Source organism: Bemisia tabaci, chromosome 3 (assembly GCF_918797505.1).
Source record: "Bemisia tabaci chromosome 3, PGI_BMITA_v3".
Lineage (NCBI taxonomy): Eukaryota > Metazoa > Arthropoda > Insecta > Hemiptera > Aleyrodidae > Bemisia > Bemisia tabaci.
Genome location: NC_092795.1, coordinates 36,536,924 through 36,561,595, shown reverse-complemented (window position 1 = coordinate 36,561,595; position 24,672 = coordinate 36,536,924). Strand labels below are relative to the sequence as shown.

The 24,672-nt window shown below is 38.2% G+C and overlaps 2 protein-coding genes across 6 annotated transcripts in view; one reads left to right on the top strand and one right to left on the bottom strand.

Moving 5' to 3' along the window:
- ZnT77C (Zinc transporter 77C) overlaps positions 1–9,235 on the top strand; it is a 69,636-nt gene extending 60,401 nt beyond the window's left edge. For all 5 annotated transcript variants that reach the window (XM_072298288.1, XM_072298289.1, XM_019052508.2 and 2 more), the window contains 5 exons: positions 1,437–1,562; positions 2,461–2,639; positions 3,472–3,558; positions 4,208–4,345; positions 5,274–9,235. In XM_072298288.1, the coding sequence (XP_072154389.1) occupies positions 1,437–1,562; positions 2,461–2,639; positions 3,472–3,558; positions 4,208–4,345; positions 5,274–5,810 (1,067 nt within the window). In that variant the 3' untranslated portion in view covers positions 5,811–9,235. The remainder of the gene's footprint in view (positions 1–1,436; positions 1,563–2,460; positions 2,640–3,471; positions 3,559–4,207; positions 4,346–5,273) is intronic.
- Positions 9,236–15,941: 6,706 nt separating this feature from the next.
- Positions 15,942–23,208, bottom strand: LOC109037658 (uncharacterized). The gene is made up of 3 exons (XM_019052427.2): positions 23,050–23,208; positions 21,190–21,362; positions 15,942–17,599 (listed from the first exon to the last, which is right to left on the bottom strand). Exons 1-3 carry the CDS (start codon positions 23,134–23,136, stop codon positions 17,377–17,379), a joined length of 483 nt encoding a protein of 160 aa, XP_018907972.2. The 5' UTR covers positions 23,137–23,208; the 3' UTR covers positions 15,942–17,376.
- Positions 23,209–24,672: the final 1,464 nt, after the last annotated feature.

Genomic DNA, 24,672 nt, shown 5'->3' with positions numbered 1-24,672 from the left:
TTTCGGATGCGTGATCAGAAAACTTCAGAGATCCATATAACCTTAACTTTGGGTCCTATGCGCGAAGTTTTTTTTCTCCGTGAAGTATGTTTTTGGGTTCCACAAGTCGTGTATATTCCTCTGCCAAAAACTCAAAATCGAGAAAGAAAAAATAGTATGTGTCAAGAGGGGTTGAAGTTTGTTTTCTACATCGAGCCTTATGGAGAAGTAAAACTTCAAACACCCTTTTCTCAGTTTCAACTTCATGTGGGTTGGTTCCATTCTGTTAAACTCGGTCCCGTCATCCCTTGAAAATTAATCTGCAAATCTACATTAGCAATCATATGTGTTATAGCTTTTTCGTGAAAAATTTAAGGATGAAAAGTATTGGAGTCTAAGTGAAATTATTCTGCTCCTACACGTATGCGTTAAAACTCATATTCAATGTTTTTTGTTCCTTTTTTGGGGGGGAGGGAGAGGGGTTACAAAAGCATTCAATATCGAGTCTTAACGCGTTCATTGTTAGTGAACGTTCTCGAGAATCGATTAGATTTTGTATATATACTTGGGGTCGCTCGTAAAATACTTAACGCTGAAAAATCCGATTTGTTACTCCTCTCTTTACCCCGTAACACGTGTTTGTATTTTCTAAGAGAATTAGGCAACATTTTGTTCCAAACCCCTCCCCCTCCCTCAAATTTACGTTTTATTATGAGTCTCGCATCAATTTTTTATCCTAAATTTTCGACAAAATATCGAATGTGCCGATATCGACGCAACGTAAACGTTGACTCGGCTGGACTGCCCCCTCTCCTCCCCTGTAAAGCACTCGTAACGTAAACTCAGACCCTCCCCCACCATACCTCCATAATTTTAATTTTACAAATGGTACCTTAGCTTTCATTTTATGGAATTATAGAGGAAGGATTCTTCATATTTTATCGCAATTGCTACATTTGTATCAAAATCCTACCTGCCGGGTAATAAAAGGTAGATTTTATCAAAATCGTCGGCAATGTACTCAGCACTTGCAATATATATGCTGTGGTGTTACAAGACTGGAGGAATACTTAACGCGTTGCGCCAAACACAGTGTGGTCGGTGTGTCACGTATATCAGCGCCTACAAGAGTGCAGGAATACTTCGCGCATTGCGCCAAACTTGCAGTGCGGTCGTCGGTCGCTGCCGGTCGGCGCGCACCGCTTATCAGCGCCTACAAGAGTCCAGAAATACTTCACGCATTGCGCCAAACGCAATGCGGTCGCTGCTCGCTGGTCGGCATGAAACTCATAGTAGGTTGAGCCGTCGGACCTGCAAGTAGCTCAAACCGCGTGAATGCGAAAAGGAGGGAATTATCATTTTGTCCGCATATTTTTTTTCATATTTAGAGCGTAGCAACCAAAATCTTATAAAATTTCTCAAGGAAGAGCTAATATGTGTCCTTATTCTTCTTGCAGGTTGTGTCTTTGTGATGATCTGTGCTGTTACTGTTTACTTCTCTGATCCAAAGACAGCCAAATACATTGATCCAATTTTTTCAATTATCTCTGCCGTATTACTTTTAATACTAAGTTACCCTTACAGTAAGTATCACCTTAGAAAAATCAGTTTAAATAATTAAATTGATAATAATAATTAAATTAGATACCTAATTTAGTACTTTTTTTAAATACTCCTCTGTAAATTAAATCGCAGTTAAAGTCAAGAAATCCAAGGTACGTTTGCAAGAGGCACCCAAGTTACCCATTAGTGTAGTGTAAAGTACCCAATGTACCCTTTTTTTACTGCAGAAATTTTTCTTTTTTCTTCTGTTTCCTAAGTCCCTCTTTGTCCCTCTGAGAAATGAGTTATCAGAAGGAGCCTTTGTTATCACAATTTTTATTACATACTTGTCGTATTTAAATGCAAGGTGTTCTTTTCTAATCAGCTTGAGCTAGAGCCCTAATCAGCTCATCAAGATTCAGTATGCCTTGCTTCTTACGTCCCATTATCAGGGGCCAACTTATAAGTTTCGGTTACATGAGCTGCAGCCTATGTCAGAAAATAGGAAGGAAGGAATGCGAAGTTACAAATTCACGGACGAGAGGAGTAGATTTCAAGAGTCTTCTTTTTTCTTCTCCTTTTCTTTTAATTCTGTGGGTCTGCTCTGTAAAACCATGATACAACAAAAGAGAATTATGCCCTGACAAGATGTGAGGACAGCAAATTTTTGTTAACCACAGACAGCCATATCCCATTCCATAGGCACTGATAAATATGCTTCTGCCTGTGACTGCTTCAGGTAAAGCTCCTTCTGAATCGATTTCTTAATAAAGTGAAATATTGTCTCATGATCGGTCTACTAGGAAGGACTAATTTTCAGTTCTTCTCAGCACCATTTTTTTTTACGGTTATAATGGCTTTAACTGGTGTATCTTGTAACAAATTACATTTTAAATAAACTTTTGATTAATCTCATTTGTCCTTTAATTTTTTTTTCAGTGAAGGAATCCTGTTTGATTCTTCTACAAACGATTCCAGATCACATCAATATCGACTCACTGTGCACGCAACTTCATAAAGCATTTCCAGACATTCTTAATGTTCATGATCTCCATGTATGGCAATTAACGGCCAACAAGACTTTCTCTACTGCTCATATGATTTTTGATAGTCCTGTGGTATGTACCAATATTTTAACATTCACTGTTCATAAGTTGATGCAAAGGTTTTATGAAATACCTAGCGGCTGTTAGTCACGGTTTACCTTTGTGATTAGAGGAGTATTAATCTCTAGGGACTTTTAAGATTCTTGCTTATTAGTTCCTAAATTTTTTCCTCTTTTTACTTATAAAAATAATGATTATGATCATGGCCACAATAAGTTTACCTGACCATCCACAGTTAAAAAAACCTTAATCTATGGTGGCAAAATTTTCAGTACCTAGAGCGATTTTTGTAAAGTTTATTTGGAAATTAGGATTTTGAGATTTTGACAGAAAACTCTGTACCTATGGTCTGGAAAGTAACCTGCAAACTTATTTTCCACTTTGGTGCTTAATAGAGAAAAAGTTGTACTATCATAATGCAATTCCTTGCTCTGTGGACGTGCCAGAATAGAATTTAAACAACTTTCTATCCAAACTTATGATTATTTAATTGCAAAATTCAAACCACCACATAATTTTCAGCTTTGTTGTGTCGGAAAATGTCCATAGAACATAATGCCATGCTCTGGCACCAATAATCAGTGGACCTCTCAGTGGTCACATATTTTCCATATATCATTTAAAATTTTTATTCTAAGAATTTTTTGACAGTTAAAAAACCAATTTTAAAAAGTCATAGCTCTGATAACTTTACACTGCCTAAATGAAATCAATAGTAAATTTTTTTTCAAGTTCACTGGAGAAGTGACTCATAGGCATTTAACATGTTTCAATAAAAATGCATTAAGTGTAAACTTAAGGCCGAATTTTTTATCGATTCCTCCTTTTCTTTGTCTGCCTTCAGGTATACTCACGCATCAAAAAAGAACTCATGGAATTCTTTCATGAGCAAGGTGTCACCCAAGTTACAATTCAACCAGAATTTTTTAAAGTAAGTGATTTCTCTCTTCAACTTTATTCATTATTGTTTTACGTTTTCTGTTTTTTTCCTCCTTTCCTCTTGTCTCTTTTTTGTTATAGATGTTTACAAATGAAAAAAATACCAAATATCTATCTGTAGAAGAAGAAAAAATTCAATCCGTTCTACATCTTTGAAAATTAATACCAAGAGGCACAATATACCTACACCTCTCAAAAATATAAAAAAAAAATCAAAACCAAAGCTTCAGGAAAATAGCTAATTCAAGGCTGATAGTCCATTTTTGCATTTATCAGGTGTATATATGGTGGAAAATATGATGAAATGTTTCCCTGCAGAATTTAAACTGTAAGTAAATAAGATTTCTAGAGAAAATGTTAAAATGTTTTTATAATGAGTGGCATTAATCATAAAATATAAGGACAGAATTCAGGATCTAAAACATGGACCATAATAATAATAATAATAATAATTTATTTTATTTGTAAATGCACATTTATAACGGCAAAAACAAATATGTCAAAATTAGTTAGGATATAAGAAAAAAAAAAAAGAAAAAAAAAAAAAAAAAGGAAAAGAGATTACAGAACTTAAGCTAAATATTCTGCTACACTGTACCATGAATCCAACGATTCTCATACCTGTCATCTTATGATTCCAGGACATTAACAGTATCGATTTGATCTCTGGTTTTGGTGCTGGTCAATGTTTAGTTCAATGCAATGATGAGGAATGCTACAAACGCGCATGCTGTCTAATGGATGATGAGTTGCAGCAAGTTGTCTCCAAAAGTCCCAAGGTGAGAGCTTTTGCACTGGAGCTTGACTCCACAAGTACTTATTTTTAATTTTCGGTTTTTTTTTCATTTTTCTTCATTTCCTCTCTAAAGAATTAGTTAAGAAAATTAAGGATTTCATTTAGCTTTCATAGGAAAGCCTTTTGGTAATCACTGTCTTATTTTCCAGGATTTTCAGAGAAGAAATGAAATACTAATTTGTGATGAATTTAAATAACCCTAATCCTACATGACAGCATGGAATCATAAATTGAGTCCCGACTGGCCCCCAGAATTCCACTCTGCCCCCTTTAGAAAATGAAAGGGATTTTGCAAAATAACTTTGGTACATTTTATTCATCACAAATGTTACCTTAATAAATGTTTCGGCAAGAATGGCTCAAAATTGTTTCTCTAAACTCAATTTCAAAAATTTTCTAGAGAGGTCCCTCTTAGAACTCTGAGAATACCCCTAAACCTTTTTGGTGGGGACTCAGACCCTGTGCCACCGAGATTCTTTTTGATGAGACGTCTTTTTGAACCCCCCCCCCCCACACACACACACACACACCCCGAAAATGCCTAGTTCTGCCCATGTCTTACAATCTGTTTGAAGTATGTCCATAATTCTAATACATATCTGCAAAAAACCTGAGAAATGAAACCATTCAATGATTTTCATCAATTAATTTTGGGGGTCTTAAGCTATTTGATATTAGGGGAAATGATAATATTACCCGAAGAAGAAGAAGAAAACAAAAACTGCTCCCAGTCAAGTTTTTTACTTCCAATAACCAACCGGTAATCATTTTTTTTTTTAATGCTAGGACTTGCTAAAATGCAGTAATCAATTACTATAATTTAATTGTCTACTTTGCTTGTTCAAAATTCTAAAATGATTGACCAGAAGTATTACAGACCAATGTGTTAAACGGATATTTTTCCCTTCCAGGTGTCGCCAAGGAATTCCTCTATCAATGGATCTGTCAAGCCTGTCAGTGAAACTGGCAAGAAGTGCTGTGGACAAACATGTCATGGAAGTTCAGTTGTCCCCACCGTTTCAGATGGGAACAAGAAGACTTCACCTTGCCTCAAGATTAACTCTGATCAAAATGCTGATCAAACTGCAGTTGTGAGTTTAACCAAAACAGACATAAATGCAGTGAATGTGAACAGCCAGGAACAATCAGTGCTAGGCCAGGACAAAACTTCAGTGGAGGGTGAATCCCCAGTTACAAATGCTGAAAAAAGTTGTTGTCAGAAATCTGTATCCTGTCTTAATGATGTAAGCGCAGAAAATATCTGTTCAGTTGAAATCAACCAAATTGATCCTGATGAAATTTCAAGCGAAAGGCAATCAACTGGCAGTGATTGCTGTCAGGATGAGTCAGACTCGGCACAATTATGTTCTTCGCATAATGTCTCGATTGTAAAGGAAAAATCAACTAAGAGTGATAAGCGCCCAAAAAATGACGAGCAAGTCACGTAGTAGATGTATATTTTTGACTGATTTTTATCTATAACAAACAAGTGTTGCTATTTTTTGAGAGTTTGGCTGCCTATGACTGGCTCATCTATGTTGACATGCTAAATAGAAGTAGCCAGAAAGAATTTGGCTGTGCCAAAAGTCATATTCTTGTTAGAGTTCTGATGGGACAAAATGATGTCAATGAGAAGGCTTGTGACCCTAAAAGCTGTTATTTTCCAAGAATCAGGAAAGATGGATCATTTGACACGTAAACTACCCAATACATAGAACATAAAGATTTATACTATTCTTAGTACAACATTTAACCATTTGACTCACTGTTATCAACGTTTTTTGTTTTTTACTCGACTAATTAGTAGAAAGTCACAGGAAGTCAGAACCTTTTTAAATGGTGAAATCAACTGAGGAAAGAAAATTCTATTGACCGAAATCAAAGTACCTACTTGTTTTATTTCTAATGTGCTTTAAATTTTTGCTTGTATTTTAATTTTATATACAGACCGTGAGCTTGTTTTATTTTGAATTATTCATGGTAACTCTTTGCCATTTGATGATTAATTTTTGTCACCAGGTGCATAGGGAAAAAAATTGCCCTCTTTTCTTTTTCAACTATTAAAGCTGAATAAAATTATAAACTATAGCCAGCGCTTCACCTGTTTTTATCATTCAAGGAATTTTTTATCTCTCACTGTTTGCCGTAATTTGTCTTCCTATACCATATCCTGAGTAGGTGTGGTAAGACTGACAATAAGTACCTACACAAAGTTTTAAAAGTAAGAGCTTGTTCTCAAATTGGATAAATCATTGATTGATAAACTCTATGCTACCAAATCACCATCAATTTTTAGAATATTGGTAATGTATCATACAGGACAATGAAGAGCCTAGTTTTCTGATTATTGAGTCAGGAAATCTGTGAAAAACTAAAAGATAAAGGAATACTTACAGATTAGATGCATAGTTTTGAGTACATGCCTATTAGAAAATCAGGAATGTTTGCCTCTTGTTTTTGTTTCTTTTTTCTACTCAACTGTCGTGATATTATGCGGCAATCCTCTTGCAGCTTCAAGTAGATGAATAAAATCTGGACCACACATAATATGAGTTGAGCTTTAGAGCTTTTTTACATATTTGTATCAAATAATCTACTCTTCACAAGTATTCAAATTGAGCAGGCAATTCATGTTAAGTAGGTATGTTATATGCAACTGAGTTTTAGACGGGTTTATAATCTGTATTAATTTGAACCAGAACCTCTCTTTCAGTCTAAAAACTTTAAGAAAATTAAGGAAATTATTTAATAATTGAAAATAAAAGTTGTGAACCGTACCTAACGAAATGCTGTTTTTTTTCAAGATGTTTTAATGAAAGCTGTTTCTAAATTTCAAACAGCATTGTGCAACTTTTATCAATTCTATTTAGCAGTGTCAATTACCGTTTCTCTAGTTTGAATTTCAACTGTTTGTGTACACAAGACCTTTGTTAGGTAGGTAAATACCAAGACTTTGTGATTTTGACTATTCTTCCTGTTTACTTTATGTGGTACAATGTTATGTAGCCAACATTTTTTGTATATTTTTTGCTCAAATAGCTTGTTTAAGGCTCCTTTTTAAGGGAAATGTTGTTGGTATGAGGAACTGCAACCGTTTAGTAAACTCATTAAGTATAATGATCATTTTCAGCAGGTGTAAGGATATTGTATATCATTGACTGCTGCAACACGGAAGAAATGTGTCGAAAATAAGCTCTATTCAGCGATTCTGAAACAGATCTTGTTTGATGGATGATTGGTTGAATGGCCAAAAAGTAGCAAGTACCTATCTGTCAAACACTCAGTAGGAAAGCCATGTAAATTATATCTTTAAGTACCATATGCAAGAAAAATCTGTTTGTACTACTCTCAGCATTTGGTCACACATTACTTTTTTGATAATATACACCACCATGTATAATTTTAGGCCCTGTTTTTTGTTTCCAACAAGATTATTAAGCCTTTATTTAACACAATCCAATGTCCAACCACAACTTGTAATTTTTTGCCGCACAATGAACTGTTCCATTGGAACTACCCAGCTGCTTATACCATGATCTCAGATCAGCTTTACAGTTCACTTAGCAGTTAGAACATTTGTTTTTCCACCTGCCTTTTTCTTCTAAAAAGTCAAGTTTATTGTAATGATTAAGATTAGCTATTGAGGAGGATTTTTAACAAATAACAGAAAGCGTAAGTGGAACCCAGTCAGTGTTAGCATTGAAACAACCCAGAACTGCTTACACTTTTTATAATTCTCATCACCTATTTTTGTGTAATTTAAGGAACCAATTAAATTTGTTTTATTGTATTTAACTGTCAATCTGGAGAACACAGTTTCTGAGTTCCCCCATTTTAGGTATGAAATTAATAACAACTGGCAGAGTGTTCAAAGTTTCTGCTGGTTAAATTTTAAATATTTACCGTGAGCACCTGCTAGTACTGGAAAAATTCAAGAGAGTACAAGTATGAAAATATGCTTTTCGAAACAATTTGTAACCTTAAGACAAATTAAAGAACCATTTTTATAAGAAACTCTGCATAATGAAGAAAAAATTAGACAAAAAGTGAAAGTCACTCAAAGGTGATGTCAGCGTATTAATAACGTAATGTACGTCAATAACTAGTGAGAATTTGTTAGAATTTTAGTATGCAATGACACAAGTGGATGTATTTTTACAGAAACAATCTATCTGTAATGGTTTCTCTTTAAATGATGAACTTCTTCTCCCTACATGCATCCAATTAAGAAACTTCATTTCCACTTTTCTAAAAACTTTCATCATTTTTAGGCAACTGAATTTAAGGTATCTATTTTCCCTATGTAAAAGGAATAAGTGGGCAAATCTTAAATGCTAAAAAATTTAAGATGCCCTTTTCTCACCAATCAATCACAAATTCTGGTTTTTTTCAAAGCTTCCTCTGTAGGTTTTCAAAAAATGAGCTCGATTTTTTGTTACACCTTTGCTTTGAAGTCCCTAGACTTGTCCTTAGTCACTTACTTAGGCAGTATAACTTTTTACCTTTTTCCCTTCTTCTCTAAAACCTAAAAATTGTGCTTAGTGAACAAACTCTACATTTTTACTCAAAAGACAAAGTTCGTCCTTGTGTGTGTTTTACCCACATTTTATACATTTTGTTTCATGAAAGTTTTATTTTTGAGAAATTTAATTTTGCAACGAAGCATTTACTTTGTACAGTCTTTGTTTTGTTTGTTAACCTGGAATCTTGAACATTACCAGAGAGCACCAAAGATGAATTGTTCATATCAATGTCTGACTTTTTTTTTGTACTTTCAATTTTTTAAATGACTCTTTATTCTTGAAATGTTATATTCATAAATATAATCGGACAGTGCTTCTAATTTCTACAATTTAAAGTTTCATACGGTGAATTTTGCACTTTCTTAGGTAGGTAATCCAATTGTAATAAAAGATTGCAACTCAAAACCGCCATGTATGAAAAAGATTGGGCGAAAAAGTTGCCTTCAAAAAGAATGAAATTCGTGTCTTAACTTTTTTTAAATTTTAAGTAAGCTTCAGCAAATCTGTGCTCAGTGCTAGGATTTGTTCCTACTGTTTTAACAAAACAGTAGAATCCGATATTTTCTCTTAGTCTGTTAATCAGGTGTAGCAGATCACAGCTCAAATGTACAGCGGAAAATGCCCAATTTACAGTTTTACATCATATCTTATAATATAAGAGATCTTACATACAGGGTGTTTCAGACCACCCGTACCAGGCCTTTTTCTCGGTTGGTTCAGGTCGTACGAAGTCGGAGACCGCGGGGTTGAATAGGGAATTGACCCCAAGGAATCCGAATTTCGTGGTCCCGAAACCCCCCCACCACCCCTTGGGGGGTAAAGGGGGAGTCACGATGCTAAAAGTCACGGTTTCCGACCGAATTGCGGATAGATCGCATCAGAATTGAAAAGCACGGGAAATTTCACGTGAAAATGACCCCTTAAAATCCAAAATCGGACCATCCAAGGCCCAAAAATGATCTCCTAAAGAGGGGGACAGTACCCCCCTCCATAATTTCTCTTTGGTCTCAAAATTGACGTAAATGCTCCAGAAGAAGACGGTTACCCAGGTAATCGACCCCGAGAAATCCAAATTTCATGGTCCCAAAGCTCCTCTAGCCCCCCTTGGGGGGTAAACGGGGGGCCCAATTTTAAAAATCGGGGCTCCTTTCCGAATCGCAAATTGATTGCATCCAAATTGAGGAGCAGAACACATTTACATCTTAAGTGACTCCTAAGAGTTCTAATAGACCCCCTGAACGGCAGAAAGTAACTCCCTGAGGAGGGGGGCCTCGCCCCCGCCAAAAATTTCTCAGGACTCCTCTTTGGTCGCAAAATTGACGTCGATTCTCCAGAAAAAGACGGTTTTCCATGTAATCGACCCCGAGGACTCTAAAGAGGTGTGTGAAAAAACGGCCAAAAATGCCTCAAGGCGTTTTCGAATTTTGATCACTTGGGGTGATACAGTAGCTTCCGAGACGCCCAAAACCGGTCGCCGTTTTGCTTAGAAGCGCCGGGTTGCGACGTTGCCATTTTTGAAAGTGGAAACCTTTAACAATTCATATCTCCGCCGCATCTCAACCGATTTCAATGAACTTTTTTTTAAAATGTTCCTCTTAAATAGAGCTTTCTAGTGACGAATTGTTTTCTGGGGTTTACTTGGCTTTAAGTGGCACTTACGCGGTTTTAGCAGTTTTTGATAGACACAAAAATTTAGTTTTTATTTTCCCACGATCGTGGAATCGACGGAATCTAAACAAAAACCAGTCTAAATGAAAGTTCAGATTCTCACCTTTCTAACGAGCACAAGATCATCCCGGGGAAACGTTTAGTTTCCGAGATATGACCGCTCAAAGTTGGTCACATGCGCTTTTGCGCAATGTGAATGCGTCTTATCACTGAGTCATTCGCGAACTAGGGGTCCCTAATGTTCAATTTACGTTGAAATAATTACACAGAACAGTAAGGTGTACAACACGAGCCGTATTTTCACCTTTGGCTGCCGATGTGTGACGTTGCCATTTTTTGAAGTGATAACTCTTAAAAATGCATAACTCCGCTGCATTTCAACCGATTTCAATGAACTTTTTTTAAAAATTTTCCTCTTAAATAGAGCTATCTAATGGCATTTAGGTTTCTGGATTTTATTTAACTTGGGGAGGCACTTAGGTCGTTTATAAGATTCTTTGCAGAGATTTTTCATACAAAAAATAGTGTTGCTATTTTTTTTCTTTCTTTTTTTCTTTTTTTTTCCCGCGGGTTGTGGGAGGGTTTGAAATGGCAAAATTTAAAAGAAAGAACTTTTAAAAAAGGGATTCTTTTAATCACTATTCTAACGTGTACAAATATTGAAAGCGACGCTCTCATTGTACAAGAGAAGGTGGTGTTGCTAATTTACCAAGATTTTTGCATTATACTTTAAGCGATGGTGATTTTCCGATCTAGTTTGAATGTTAAAAAGAATCGAGGGAAATACAGACCCCCTTCCGAAAAAAAAGAAAAAAAGAAAGAAAAAAAATAGCAACACTATTTTTTGTATGAAAAATCTCTGCAAAGAATCATATAAACGACCTAAGTGCCTCCCCAAGTTAAATAAAATCCAGAAACCTAAATGCCATTAGATAGCTCTATTTAAGAGGAAAATTTTAAAAAAAAGTTCATTGAAATCGGTTGAAATGCAGCGGAGTTATGCATTTTTAAGAGTTTTCACTTCAAAAAATGGCAACGTCGCACATCGGCAGCCGAAGGTGAAAATACGGCTCGTGTTGTACACCTTACTGTTCTGTGTAATTATTTCAACGTAAATTGAACATTAGGGACCCCTAGTTCGCGAATGACTCAGTGATAAGACGCATTCACATTGCGCAAAAGCGCATGTGACCAACTTTGAGCGGTCATATCTCGGAAACTAAACGTTTCCCCGGGATGATCTTGTGCTCGTTAGAAAGGTGAGAATCTGAACTTTCATTTAGACTGGTTTTTGTTTAGATTCCGTCGATTCCACGATCGTGGGAAAATAAAAACTAAATTTTTGTGTCTATCAAAAACTGCTAAAACCGCGTAAGTGCCACTTAAAGCCAAGTAAACCCCAGAAAACAATTCGTCACTAGAAAGCTCTATTTAAGAGGAACATTTTAAAAAAAAGTTCATTGAAATCGGTTGAGATGCGGCGGAGATATGAATTGTTAAAGGTTTCCACTTTCAAAAATGGCAACGTCGCAACCCGGCGCTTCTAAGCAAAACGGCGACCGGTTTTGGGCGTCTCGGAAGCTACTGTATCACCCCAAGTGATCAAAATTCGAAAATGCCTTGAGGCATTTTTGGCCGTTTTTTCACACACCTCTTTCATGTTCCCTGAGCTCCTCGAGGTCGATTACATAGAAAACCGTCTTTTTCTGGAGAATCGACGTCAATTTTGCGACCAAAGAGGAATCCTGAGAAATTTTTGGCGGGGGCGAGGCCCCTCCTCAGGGAGTTACTTTCTGCCGTTCAGGGGGTCTATTAGAACTCTTAGGAGTCGCTTAAGATGTAAATGTGTTCTGCTCCTCAATTTGGATGCAATCAATTTGCGATTCGGAAAGGAGCCCCGATTTTTAAAATTGGGCCCCCCCGTTTACCCCCCAAGGGGAGCTAGAGGAGCTTTGGGACCATGAAATTTGGATTTCTCGGGGTCGATTACCTGGGTAACCGTCTTTTTCTGGAGCATTTACGTCAATTTTGAGACCAAAGAGAAATTATGGAGGGGGGTACTGTCCCCCTCTTTAGGAGATCATTTTTGGGCCTTGGATGGTCCGATTTTGGATTTTTAGGGGTCAATTTCACGTGAAATTTTCCGTGCTTTTCAATTCTGATGCGATCTATCCGCAATTCGGTCGAGAACCGTGACTTTTAGCATCGTGACTCCCCCTTTACCCCCCAAGGAGAGTGGGGGGGGTTTCGGGACCACGAAATTCGGATTCCTTGGGGTCAATTCCCTATTCAACCCCGCGGTCTCCGACTTCGTACGACCTAAACCAACCGAGAAAAAGGCCTGGTACGGGTGGTCTGAAACACCCTGTATGAATAGCTAAACTAAAAAAAAACCCAGAACGTAGCCCTGTACATATTTTACCATTGAGCTTGTGTCGCTACCTCTGGTAATGTTCTAAATTTCATTTGTTACATTGACAGTTGTGTCAAGTGCCAAAATACCTCTCTGTATTAAGTTTTAGATTTTTATTGATTTTGTTGTGTTAAGTTTTAGGTTTTATATTTTTTTGCTTTGGAGAATAAAATGTATTTTTGTAATTAAATTTTAAAAATGACCCATTAAAACATTTATAATCACAACTCAAAAACTTGTGCACATTTTTTCTTCAGATCACATTCCCAAATGATTTATGAGAGACCTTAGTGTAATGACTGATGACACATTCTGACAACAGAATGTCCTCAATTTATGGTTTCTAAAACAAACTTGCATCATTGAAAATAAGTATAAATATTCTCATTTTTTGTCAGATCCGAAGAAAAAGGCAGCTTCTGTTGTACCCAGACAAACAGGAAAAAACCACGACACATGAAAATTGACTCAATGTGTGAAGCCCCAGAGTCTCCTCAGAAGGGGCCGTTCATAATAAAGCTAACGTTAAATTTCTGATTTTGTTACCCTCCCCCCTCCCTAATCTCATAACGCTTTTGTGAAGTTGGTCCGTGCCCTTTAACAAGTAAAAAAGGAATTGCTTAACGCTTTCCTTGACACGCCCTTTCCTCTATAACGTTACATATTTTATGAAAGACCCCTAAAACTCGATGTTAGAAATAAAGTTCCACGTCTATTTTCACATTCAAATCATTTTTTCTTGACTTGGAATTTTTTCAAAAGAAAATCTTGGGCTATGAGCATCTGCTATGACCATTGTAAGAAAGGGTTAGCAATAGTCTGTTTGTGCTGCTATGCTTGTTGACATGACAAAATTTCTGCAATCATATCTTTTACCGCCCAAAAGCCGCTCAAATTGCCGAACGAAATATTGAAGGCGAAATGTCAATAGTCGTGAAGCGTTAAACTGCTACATCCATGAACAAACTGAGTGAACGTTGCCGAAATGCGGCCAGCAACTATTACTGCTCCCAAGTCGCTCATGTTGCCTATCGTGATGTTAAAGGCGCATCTGTCGGAACAAGTTGGAAATAATATGAATGAAGTATTTAGCCGCTACAGCTATGAATAAACCGAGTTGACGTATGTAAAATACTGCGAACAACAAGTACTGCCCTTAAGGAACCTCCATTGCCTATCGGCATAGTGAAGGCGAACTGATCTGAACGAGTGAGAATCAACGTGAAGGGAGTGCGCATTCTGCCATGCTAAGGAAGAACGCCGGGTTATAGGACATTTCGTCAACGATTTTTTGTCCGCGCACCTTTTTTTTCCCAGTAATTTACGTCCACGCGTTTTTTCGGCACGGAGGTTTTGGTCCACGTGCCAGTTGAGACCCAAAGTTAATTGGTCCACATGTAAATACAAACGACAATTGCTAACGACGTTTTTGGATGAAAATGTATAATGTGTGGGAAGAATGAGGGTTTGCTTGTTTTTTTGTTTTTTGGTTGTTTGATCCCACGGAGCATAATATATATTTGAGATTGTTGGTAAAAATGAGGGAGCGTCAATGCCATTAGACAAAATTCACTAAAACTCTCTACACCTCTTTGGTGCAACAGGACTTAATTATCTTTCAAGAAATTCCCACCTTGTTATACCTGAACCGAATGAACCTCTTGATTTGCCTCAGCTAAAGGCTCCTAGATTTTTCCTGTGTACGATAAGTATCTTGATTTATTTTGCGAGGAAAGATCTGTACTTTTAAAGGATGCATGTCTTTCTTAATACGTTCAGTTTAGTATAATACTGTGCAACACCTCTGTTGTGAAATAGTTGCTTCAGGCGCGCCGCCGCACGGCGGGCGGGCGGTCAGCGTGGAACGCGCATTGGCGCCTACAAACCTAAGTGGATACTTCAAGCATTGTGCAATACGTGAAGTATCCACTTAGGTTTGTAGGCGCCAGTGAGCCTCTCACGCTCGCAGCTCGCCGCTCCGCTCTGTCAGACTCTAATATTTATACTCGCATAGTCAGCGCTTTTTAAATGATGATTTTGAAATGTTCGCACACTCTGCATTGATTATTCTCATTTAAATTGATGGGGAAAATATACGTATCAATTTATCAAAGGAGAGTAATAATATAATGTGTTTTTTAAATATTGGTAGTTCCGTGTCAAATTTAATGATTTCCAAGGCACTTTAATTTTTTTTTATTTTACATTTTGTGCTTTTACTGTGCTGCAGCGAGGTGTACGCGCAACCAAACACTCAAAATTTGACGTATTTGACTCTAAAAGATCGATGTAAAATAAAAAAAAAATTAAAAAAAGTACCTATACATAATATGTAGGGTATAAGGTATATTGTACATCGAATATTTTAAGGATAGAAATAAAACCATATATTCACCAATGACAATTTAAAAAGATGAATCAAAAAGAGAAAGTAACATTTCATTTAGAAAATGAGCAACCTTAACAACACCTCCTTCTCTCTCAATTTCATATTGTCAATAAAATTTTACATACCGACTAAAATATACCGCTTGGACCAAGTCACTGTTGCTTATTTTACGCGTGGGCGTATACTACCGGACAAAAAAGGTGCGCGGACAAAATGTCCTGAAACCGAATGCCGTATGTACATTCAAGAGTTGCCAAATTTCCCCAGATAAAAAAATGAACTTTATAGGAAAGTTGTGCATAGTTTCCACTCAAATTTTGAGATATCTCAGATAAAAGTGTGCGCAAGATTGCCTGAAAAATTTGGAGAAAAATATCCAGCAGTTTTCTTGAAAATTCGTATTTCATCGTGGGAAATTTGGTAACGCTTGATGGCTCATACGGCGTTCTTCCTCAGCACGGCAGTATTGATGAACCGCAAAGAAGCGGAAAAAATTGTGCTCCTAATTTGAAATTTTGGCCCCTGAGGACTCACAGTTAGAAATCTAGTGGTATTAACGTGGTCCTACGGGACTCAGAAGTAACGGAGGAGCCCTGAGAGCCAGTGGCGTAGCGTGAAGGATCGATTATCGACATTTCTCCATTTGAAGCTGTAGTAAAGAATCGATTATCAAGGTGTTCGCTGCGAACACCTTGATAATCGATCCTTTTCCATAGATTTAAATGGCAGATCAATCGATATATCGCAAAGCACGCCACGCCACTGCTGAGAGCCCAAGACCTCAAGTTTCTAGTTTCAAAGATTTCAGGGGGGCTTGAGAAAGAATGGAGGGACCCCAAGAACAAAAACTGTGGTAATAAAATTTATCAACAGCCCCAAGACCCCTAATGTGACGGAAAGGGGCCCTACGATGAAAAAAAGGGGGCCTCTAAATGAAAAATATAAGCGGTTCATGCAAGGCGCCGTGCCGGACCCTCGAGGACTTACAAAAAATTTCAAAAGTGGTGATACGTGTGAGGGGTGAAAAGGTGGCCCTCCAAAATATTCAACGAATTTTTTTTTTTTACTTTTTCTATTTACGACGATATTGATATTCGGTGTTGGAATTAAGTGCATTGCATGATACTATGCTACGCGACGTGGTGGTTTTTTCGGAACGAACGCTGATAATTCTCCGTAATGGTAATGCGCCACCTCGAGACATGTGATGTTTCGATTGTCACTTTTTTCCTCCTTTTTTTTGTTTTTGATGATGAGTCGACTCGCATTACCTGCAGGCGCGTTTCACACATATCTGACGAGGGTTTCAACCGTAGGAAAATATATGCTACACTGTATTTTTGAAACTAGGAAGGTATTTGGTTCGTCAAAGTAGACCAAAAAAAAAAAAAAAAAAAAGCAAATTTGATTTAAAGAAAGCCACTATCAACTTTTGAATGTTTTTCCTCACCGCTAATCTGAGTTTGAAGAGGACTCTTTTTAAGGCATCTTTCAAGGTACCAAGATGCATCGTCATCAAGGGATCGATTATTAAGAGAACACCTTAATAATCGGTTCTTTACCATAGATTCAAATGGAGAAATATCGATAATCGATCATTCATACCTCGCCACCGGTTGTGTGTCCTATTTTGGACCAGTCAGTCACTGAAGTTACGGCCTTATTCGTTGAAATATTATGTACTCATTTGTCATCAACAGTAACTGGATTATTTTGTATACAAGGGAAAATCATAAACAAACTAATAATCATGTAGGTTCTGCTAAAATGGTATAATAAAGCTTTGAAACAGGTCTGACGACACCTTCCGGATTTACTGGACATTTCTGAACAAACATTTAAAGAATTGGTGCATGAATTTAAAAAAATAGAAAAAGCAAGAAACACACCCTATTTTTTGCAGTGAATTAAAATTATAACAGTGGAAGTACTCTCAATAAGTTCCTGGTTCTCTACAAGTCTCGGATTCCATGGCGTCGCGTTAAGATAGCTGTTTACAATCTCTGAATGCCGGAAGAGCGTCACTGGAGTGGAATTTGAATCTCTGAAAGCCGGAAGATTGAGACTTGTCTCCCATTTTTCTCAAAGGTCTCTCTGCCAGTCACAGGATCACAATAAAAGGCGCAGCCCCAACTCCATCGACAAAAAGGCGGAGCCGAAGGTAACCCGAATTTATGCTTAGGCAGGCATGCTGCTTCATGGCAGCTGGATACGCCGGACACATTAAGCCGATTCAGGGCAATCCTACACAAACATAATAGACTTGTTAGGATGACACCATAATTATTGTCAGTTGTAATGAGATAGAAGATCGGATTTGGATCAGACAGGAGATAAAAGAGGGAGTAGAGAGGAAAATGGCAAAAATGATGCACGACCGTCTGTCTTTGCCAAAGGGAAAATCGGTGCTGTGAAACCCTGAAAGCACACAACGTTTTAGAAATGTTTTGAAAAAAATATGTTCATGATATATTTCTAAGACGTCTCACAGAAACGTTTTGGGTACCTTAGGAGTCGTCAGAACGATTTCAGAGTGTTTTGAAAACTTCTTCAAGTCACCTATTTTAAGGTGGCAATGAAAATTCTTCGGAACCGTCTTGAAAACTTTTAAAATATTTTCTGTAGACTGTCTTGCTGATAATATTTACTGATTTAATTTTTATCGAGAGGGTTTAGCAACATTTCTAACATCTATAAAAATAATTCAGGCACATTCTGTATGGCTAGAGTCATCAGGGCCTTAAATGAGGTTTAAAGGTCGTTCTTCCCGGGCTGAGGAAAAATCGATCAATTTAGCACTCCGGATATCTTTGAGGATATCATCAAGTCTGGGTACCTGCGTACTTTAAGGTGATTCGAAGGGCGTTGCCATTGTTTATGTCAGAGCGGCGTGCGATATATCGCATCGATTCGTTCTATAATTTCAGCTACGTGTCATTTTCCTCGAATTTTGGGATCGCACTTCTGTTGTCATGAGACCAAAGAATTCATGTACCAAATTTGACAAAGAAATTCAATGTAATAAAGGCAGGGTTTTTTTAAAGGAAAAATATCACATTCAAGTGCATTTTCGATATCAGTATCGAATGGAATATTTTTCCTCTAAAAAAACCCTAAGATGACGTTACAAGTCGGTAGATTTTCTCACTTTCGAATCCATTTTTATACGCTTTCCCATATCAGAAAAAAATTATTAAAAATACTGCGAAATCAGCTCCTCGAGCACTTTCAGATGCGCGTTAGTTGCGCCATTCCTAGAGATTGGAAAAAAACCAATCTGAGTTTAATGAACGAACGTTAGCTCACGTTGTGGGATATTCTTCGGTTTTGGATCACTTCCGTGCAAATCATAAAAATTTATTTTCTACAACTGTGACTGAAATATGACACAAAATAAGTGCCAGACGGTCGGAAGGTGTGCCATTAGCATCCGAAACATGGCTGCACGTCATATTGACATATTTTTTTTATTTTGTATCTTTGTTTCCTCTAGTTTCTGCGTATGTTTTAAAGTGCGTTGCCAACTTTGGCACGATGCACAGTAACTGATGGCCTCGATCTCTTGTCATGAAACCTGAAATCACCGTATCATTTGAAGGACTATCCACCAGGTTCAACACCACACGCACGAAAACGTCGCAACCGTAGATACTCCACATTGGGAAAAAAAAACACAATGGATCTACGTCCAGACTTTTAAAAACATCGACAAGAAAAAGTACTCTTGGTTCAATCGGAATCTAGCGTAAATCAAGAATCAAACCTCTTAATTTAAGCGGATTTCGTTTTGATTCAAGCAAAAATCCGATTGAATCAAGAGTATTTTTGCTTTTCAATGTTTTCAAGAGTCTGCAGGACTCTAGATCCAATGTGTTTTTTTTTCCCAGTGCAAACTCCAAATTTGTCAGCTAGCTTAGGCGTTTGCTAAAATTATTAATGCATTTTTGAACGGAGGCTGCATGCTTTCCAGCACTGTCTGGTTCTCTCCTTATATGTCTCGATGAAATTCTCATGGAAAAGATGATGATATCCTAGCGTTAGGCATGAATTATTCTCGAAAATCTCATAAAATTCAATCCTAAGTATAAACATAAATACATTCTTAGATCATAAATTCGTTTGAAATCCCCTTCCCTCTGTTCAATACAATTTTAGAGCATAAAAGACAATAACGGAATTGGAGCTATTTCTGGAAGATCTGTATTAAGTTGCTTGGATTTTGGGTGAAACGTAACAAAACGCTATATTCGGCCCGATCAGAACTTAATTCCGTGTTTAAATATCAAAATGAAAATGTAGTGCCTTCGCACAACATTGTTTTCGCACTATGGGCCACTTGCAGATATTCTACGCCAAGACTGATGGTGGTTTGAGAGGTAGATGAGGTAAAAGCTAATATTAATTGCGAGAACTTCCCCTACCTTACCCGGAAAAAAACAGCTCAGGTTCATGTCTGAGGAGGTCAAGTAGCGGTAGAGCTACCTAAATTTTGAGTTGGTACCAGCCACTCTCTTAAGATCTGACATAATCCGAGCAGGGCTGGTGCCCACAAAATCTACGTAATACGATTCGACCCACCTCCCTAGCAGAGCCGGACTAAGGGGGTGGCCCCATGGGCCGCGGCCCATGGCGGCAAATCTACATGAGGCAGCAAATTTTGCAAATTTGTTAAATGTAGGTATTAAAAAAATCGGATTTGGAAAAAAAAATTACAAACGAGAAAAGGCGACTAAATCTCTCATTTCCTGAGAGTATAGTAATTTCTAATTTTGTCGTCTCTCAGTGATACAAGAGACAGCACCTTTAATTAATCGAGTTAAGAGAGAAACCAAACACACAATTTTGCCTGGAACGGCGCGACTTTGAGAGAAATGATGACGAGGACTTGAGATGAAAAGGATATGCCCTCGGTGCGGCGTTCAGCATGTAACACATATTAGCGCCTACAAGACTGCACGAATACTTCACGCATTGCGGCGAACACAGTGCGTTCAGCAGCGGTCGGCGTGAAACTTATAGCGCCTACAAGACTGTCGGAATACTTCACGCATTGCGCCAAACACGGTGCGGTCTGCGCGGCGCGGCGCGGCGGTGGAAGTTAAAACCATTAATCCACATTTATGTTTGTTCTTTCATAATTTTGTCGTTCATATGAATGGAAGGCCTTGTCCACACAGAGATAGGTTTACGAGACTTAACTTTCGCGCAAAGTTCCGTGAACTTTTGCTGGTAGTGTTGACAAGGCTTTCCCAAAAAATGTGTTCAACGCGAGTAAACGCGTCTTAAGCACCCCTCCCCCGCTGGCACGTTCATTTGATGGTTTTCATTGATATTTCAAAACGAATGAGAAAGGGGCGCAATATACAGGCGGCCCATGGGCGGCAAGTAGGTAAATCCGGCCCTGCTCCCTAGGCGTGAGCACTGAACCGTTTTCTCCGGGTAAAGTTCCCTTTCATTAAAGACACATTACAGACTTTGAGGCTCACCAGGAACTCGACACACCAAAGAGGGCGAGATTTACGAAAACAACCGTTTTTTGGTATCATAATAGAAGGGCTTGGAGGACAAGGCGCAGAGGTGCAGTTTTTGAAAAAAACGAGTTTTTAATTATTTCAAATAAAACTAGTCATTATGCATACGCTGGGGAAAATTCGCCCCCAAATTCCAATTTTTAAGCATCAGAATGTCAGTCTGAACTTTCTCTCCGCCTTCAGGATTCGTGTAATTTCGAAGCTTCAACCCGGTATTTCTCGAAGTAACAAAAACTGCACTTATGCGCCTTATTCTTCGAGCCCCTCATACGTAGGATTCGGGAGGGAAACAAAACGACAAACCTTGCACGATCACAGGGTATACGAGCGCGAGCAATGGCTCTGGATCCAGGCCAGTACCCAAGGCGTTTACATTCGTCATTATTTCGGACATTGTGTAAAGTTTGTATGAACGTCGGGCGGTAATTTCCAGACCCTCTTTCAAAAGCAGGAGCTATGGACTGAGTTCCTCTCGCCTGTGGAAAAGAGATAGCTGCTGTACAGTTGAGAGTGTCAAAAAGAAGCACAGAAAGCCAGTGTCCCGGTGCGCCCTCCCGCCCAGGCGCCCTGACGCCCTACTACTTTCCAGAAAATGAAAAAAAAAAAAAATAATGATCATGCAACGATGAAGATGTAAGAGAACGCCTTCTTGTTAAGAGAGAGCATGCTTTCTTATTTAGAGACAGGGCGCCCCTTTCCGGACAAGTGCGTGAGGGAACAAGGCAGGTTGGTGCGGCGAAGGTGGTGCTGAGATCTTGTGGTACAATTTTTCTCATTTAAAACCACGTAAAGTGACTCTAATATGCGAAACCATTTTTCATTTATTTTTTCTTCAGAATGGCTTAAAACTGCGTCTAAAAAGGTTATGTTTTTCAAAATTTTCCGGGTTAGGATCCCCGGACTCCCCACCGGACCCCCCTTCCCCTGTGGTGGCGCCCTCAAAGTGTCTGTCCTATACGCCCCTTTAAGGGTCCCAGTACGCCCCTGCAGAAAGCATACGTGAGGACACCGGAGATCCAAAAGAGTGATGATAATCTACCCCTTGAAGGAAAGATAGTAAGTGTGTAATAATACCTGATATACTAACATCTTCAAACTTTCATTTCGCTACCTTTATTCGTTCAAAAGTTGGGGGTGGGAGAGACTTTTGGTACACCATGTTGATATTGGACTGAAGCTATGAAGGAAATCGTATGGTTTTTCCCGTATTAATTTGCTGCGGTTGGCAGAGTAAGAAAAAAAATGTCAGTAAAAGACAGGCATAGGTCATCATCGCCTAGATGTAGCACTAGATAAGGAGACGAAGAGGAAGAGGAGAAACAAGTATAAAAGTGAAAAATCACGGAAAAGTGTCTTGCACTTAAACATATCACGCTATAAATGACGCGCGTTCGCTCTCAAATGGACGTATTTATGTTACAAAAAACTATGTGCAAGTGGAAAGATGGGGTGTGCTCGTGGGGAGCTGGCTGAGAAACAATGTAAAAGTGGGTATAGTTCCTTTTGAAAAATTGGAAAAGCGGGATTTTACATTGAATCAAAAGGAACTGAGCGCTAACTCGTGAGCCGTGGACATGTGACAAGAGCGTTGTGGACAGGGCTCATGAGTTAAAGCGCCCCGACGGCGACACCGCTGACGTCACTGGCGCTTTAAAATTCCCATTCATACTTATGGCCCGAGCACTAACGAGCACATCCCATCTTGCTCATAGTTCCATTTAGCATAAATACGGCCAAGTCCTTAGCTCTGCCCATGACTGTGTGTTGAGTGAAAGCGGCTCTAAAATCGAGTAACTCGCAAACAGTTTACCTACATATATCTGATTGCTTCCAAGGAAGAACGACTCAAAAAATTTTCTTAGAGCTTAGAAAGATGAATATCAGACAAAGTAAGACCCGTTTTTGTTAAGTTCACGCCTGCTTGCGGCAAAAATTTTAAACTGTTCCTCGTTCGTTCAATTTTGTCCCTTCTTTTTTCACCTTTCTTACTTATTATTAGTATCAATAACAGAAATTCAAATATTTTGCACAGTGTAGCGATTACTGGATGTATCTGACAATGCGCTAAAAATTAACTTTTTTGTAGAAAATTTTTAATTTTATTCGTACTTCCACTGCGCGTTAAAAAATGAAACAAGATTGATAGATCAAAGACTGACTTACGGCGGATACTCTCAAAGTCCGAAACTCAATCGTACAAATCAGAAGCAGAAGAGCAAGGCTCTTCAAAAGAAGACCAGAGTTCTGCATTTTACGATCACAGCCTGCTGCCGCAACTGTACACGGACTGGTATTCTGACATCAGTCACGCTTTGCTTTTAAGAGCGTCAGTCAAGCACTCACGCCATCGAGAATCGAAGCCTGAACTTCACGATTATGGCGACGCGACGGTCTCAGCTGCGTAACATTGCCGCCCACTTTACTCGATTTTATCATTTCTCTCACTTTCATTTTCGCAAAGTATCGCTGTGGCAACAGCGCCACGGTCTCAACGGCAAGAGAGATGCGAGTTTCAAATGGTTTTGTTGATTTCCATGCCTCGGAAAAAATGCTGTATTTTTTATTTATTTATTTTTTATTATTATTACTTTTTTTTTAATTTCAGTGGCTGAGTAATGAGACTTTTTTCCGGCTTTTATTTTAACGATACGTGTTGATAAACAACTTTTTGTACACGTACATACAATAACACAAATCTTTCATTACAGCTCACGAGACACCTCCAGTCTGATTTGTTAACACCACTGGACCTTCAGAAAATAAAATTTGAGAAAAAAATACTAAAAAAAGCCGAACCTTTAAATTCATGTACCAGTAGGGTGCGTCAAAAAAAATGAAAGTCTGAAATGTTCCGCTCCCCAGGCGGCAATCGATGACTTTTGGTAAAAAAACATGTTTGCCAAAATTTGGGCCAATTTCAATCATTTTAAATGGTGCCAAAGGTCAATTTTGTGATGAAATTATGATATTTTGGTTTAGACCTAGATTTCGTACAAAAAACTCGATTTTACGCTGAAATCGTGCGTTTACGAGAAAAATGTCAAAGAACTCGACTTGTAGAGGATGAAATTTTACATTAGGAGGACGTCTTTGTAACCGATAAAAATCAAATTGAACTAGAAAAACTCAACTCGGTATTTATTTTTTTGGTCCTCAGAATTTCCGAGGTCTTACTAAGTAGAGGTTTAAAAGACTCATTTTTCACGAAAATAAGTCGAAAGAGGGTATAAATGAACTGTAGGCAAGTTTTGAGGATGCAAATGTCATCAGAACTTCCTCAGTTTCAAAAAAAGTTCCAACTATTTTGCACAATCCTCCAAAAAGTGTACGACTCGAGAAGCAGGATCGTGCTATAATAGTAGGGGGAAAGTGCGGTTTGACCAGGAAAAATTGCGTAACAAACTTTCCCTATGTAATCGTCATCAGTAGGTCCCCCTGAACAACTTCCTAAAAGTTAAAAATGGCCCGACCCCGGAATATCCCTCAATAAAGTTAAAATTGAAAATGGCGGCCGTAATAAGAGGGTCTGGGAAATCGGTATTTTAAAATGCTCATTCTGTCTCATCATGTGAGGTATCATTTCCTATGTAATTTTGGTCGTAGATTTTGGACCGCACTTTCCCCCTACTATTATAGCACGATCCTGCTTCTCGAGTCGTACACTTTTTGGAGGATTGTGCAAAATAGTTGGAACTTTTTTTGAAACTGAGGAAGTTCTGATGACATTTGCATCCTCAAAACTTGCCTACAGTTCATTTATACCCTCTTTCGACTTATTTTCGTGAA

Coding starts and splice junctions, on each gene's coding strand:
- LOC109037658 (XM_019052427.2), bottom strand. CDS start 23,136: ATGCAGAACTCTGGTCTTCTTTTGAAGAGCCTTGCTCTTCTGCTTCTG. Junction 21,363..23,049: donor GGACTTTGAGAGTATCCGCC/GTAAGTCAGTCT, acceptor TCTTTTCCACAG/GCGAGAGGAACTCAGTCCAT. Junction 17,600..21,189: donor ATACCCTGTGATCGTGCAAG/GTTTGTCGTTTT, acceptor ATGTTTGTGTAG/GATTGCCCTGAATCGGCTTA.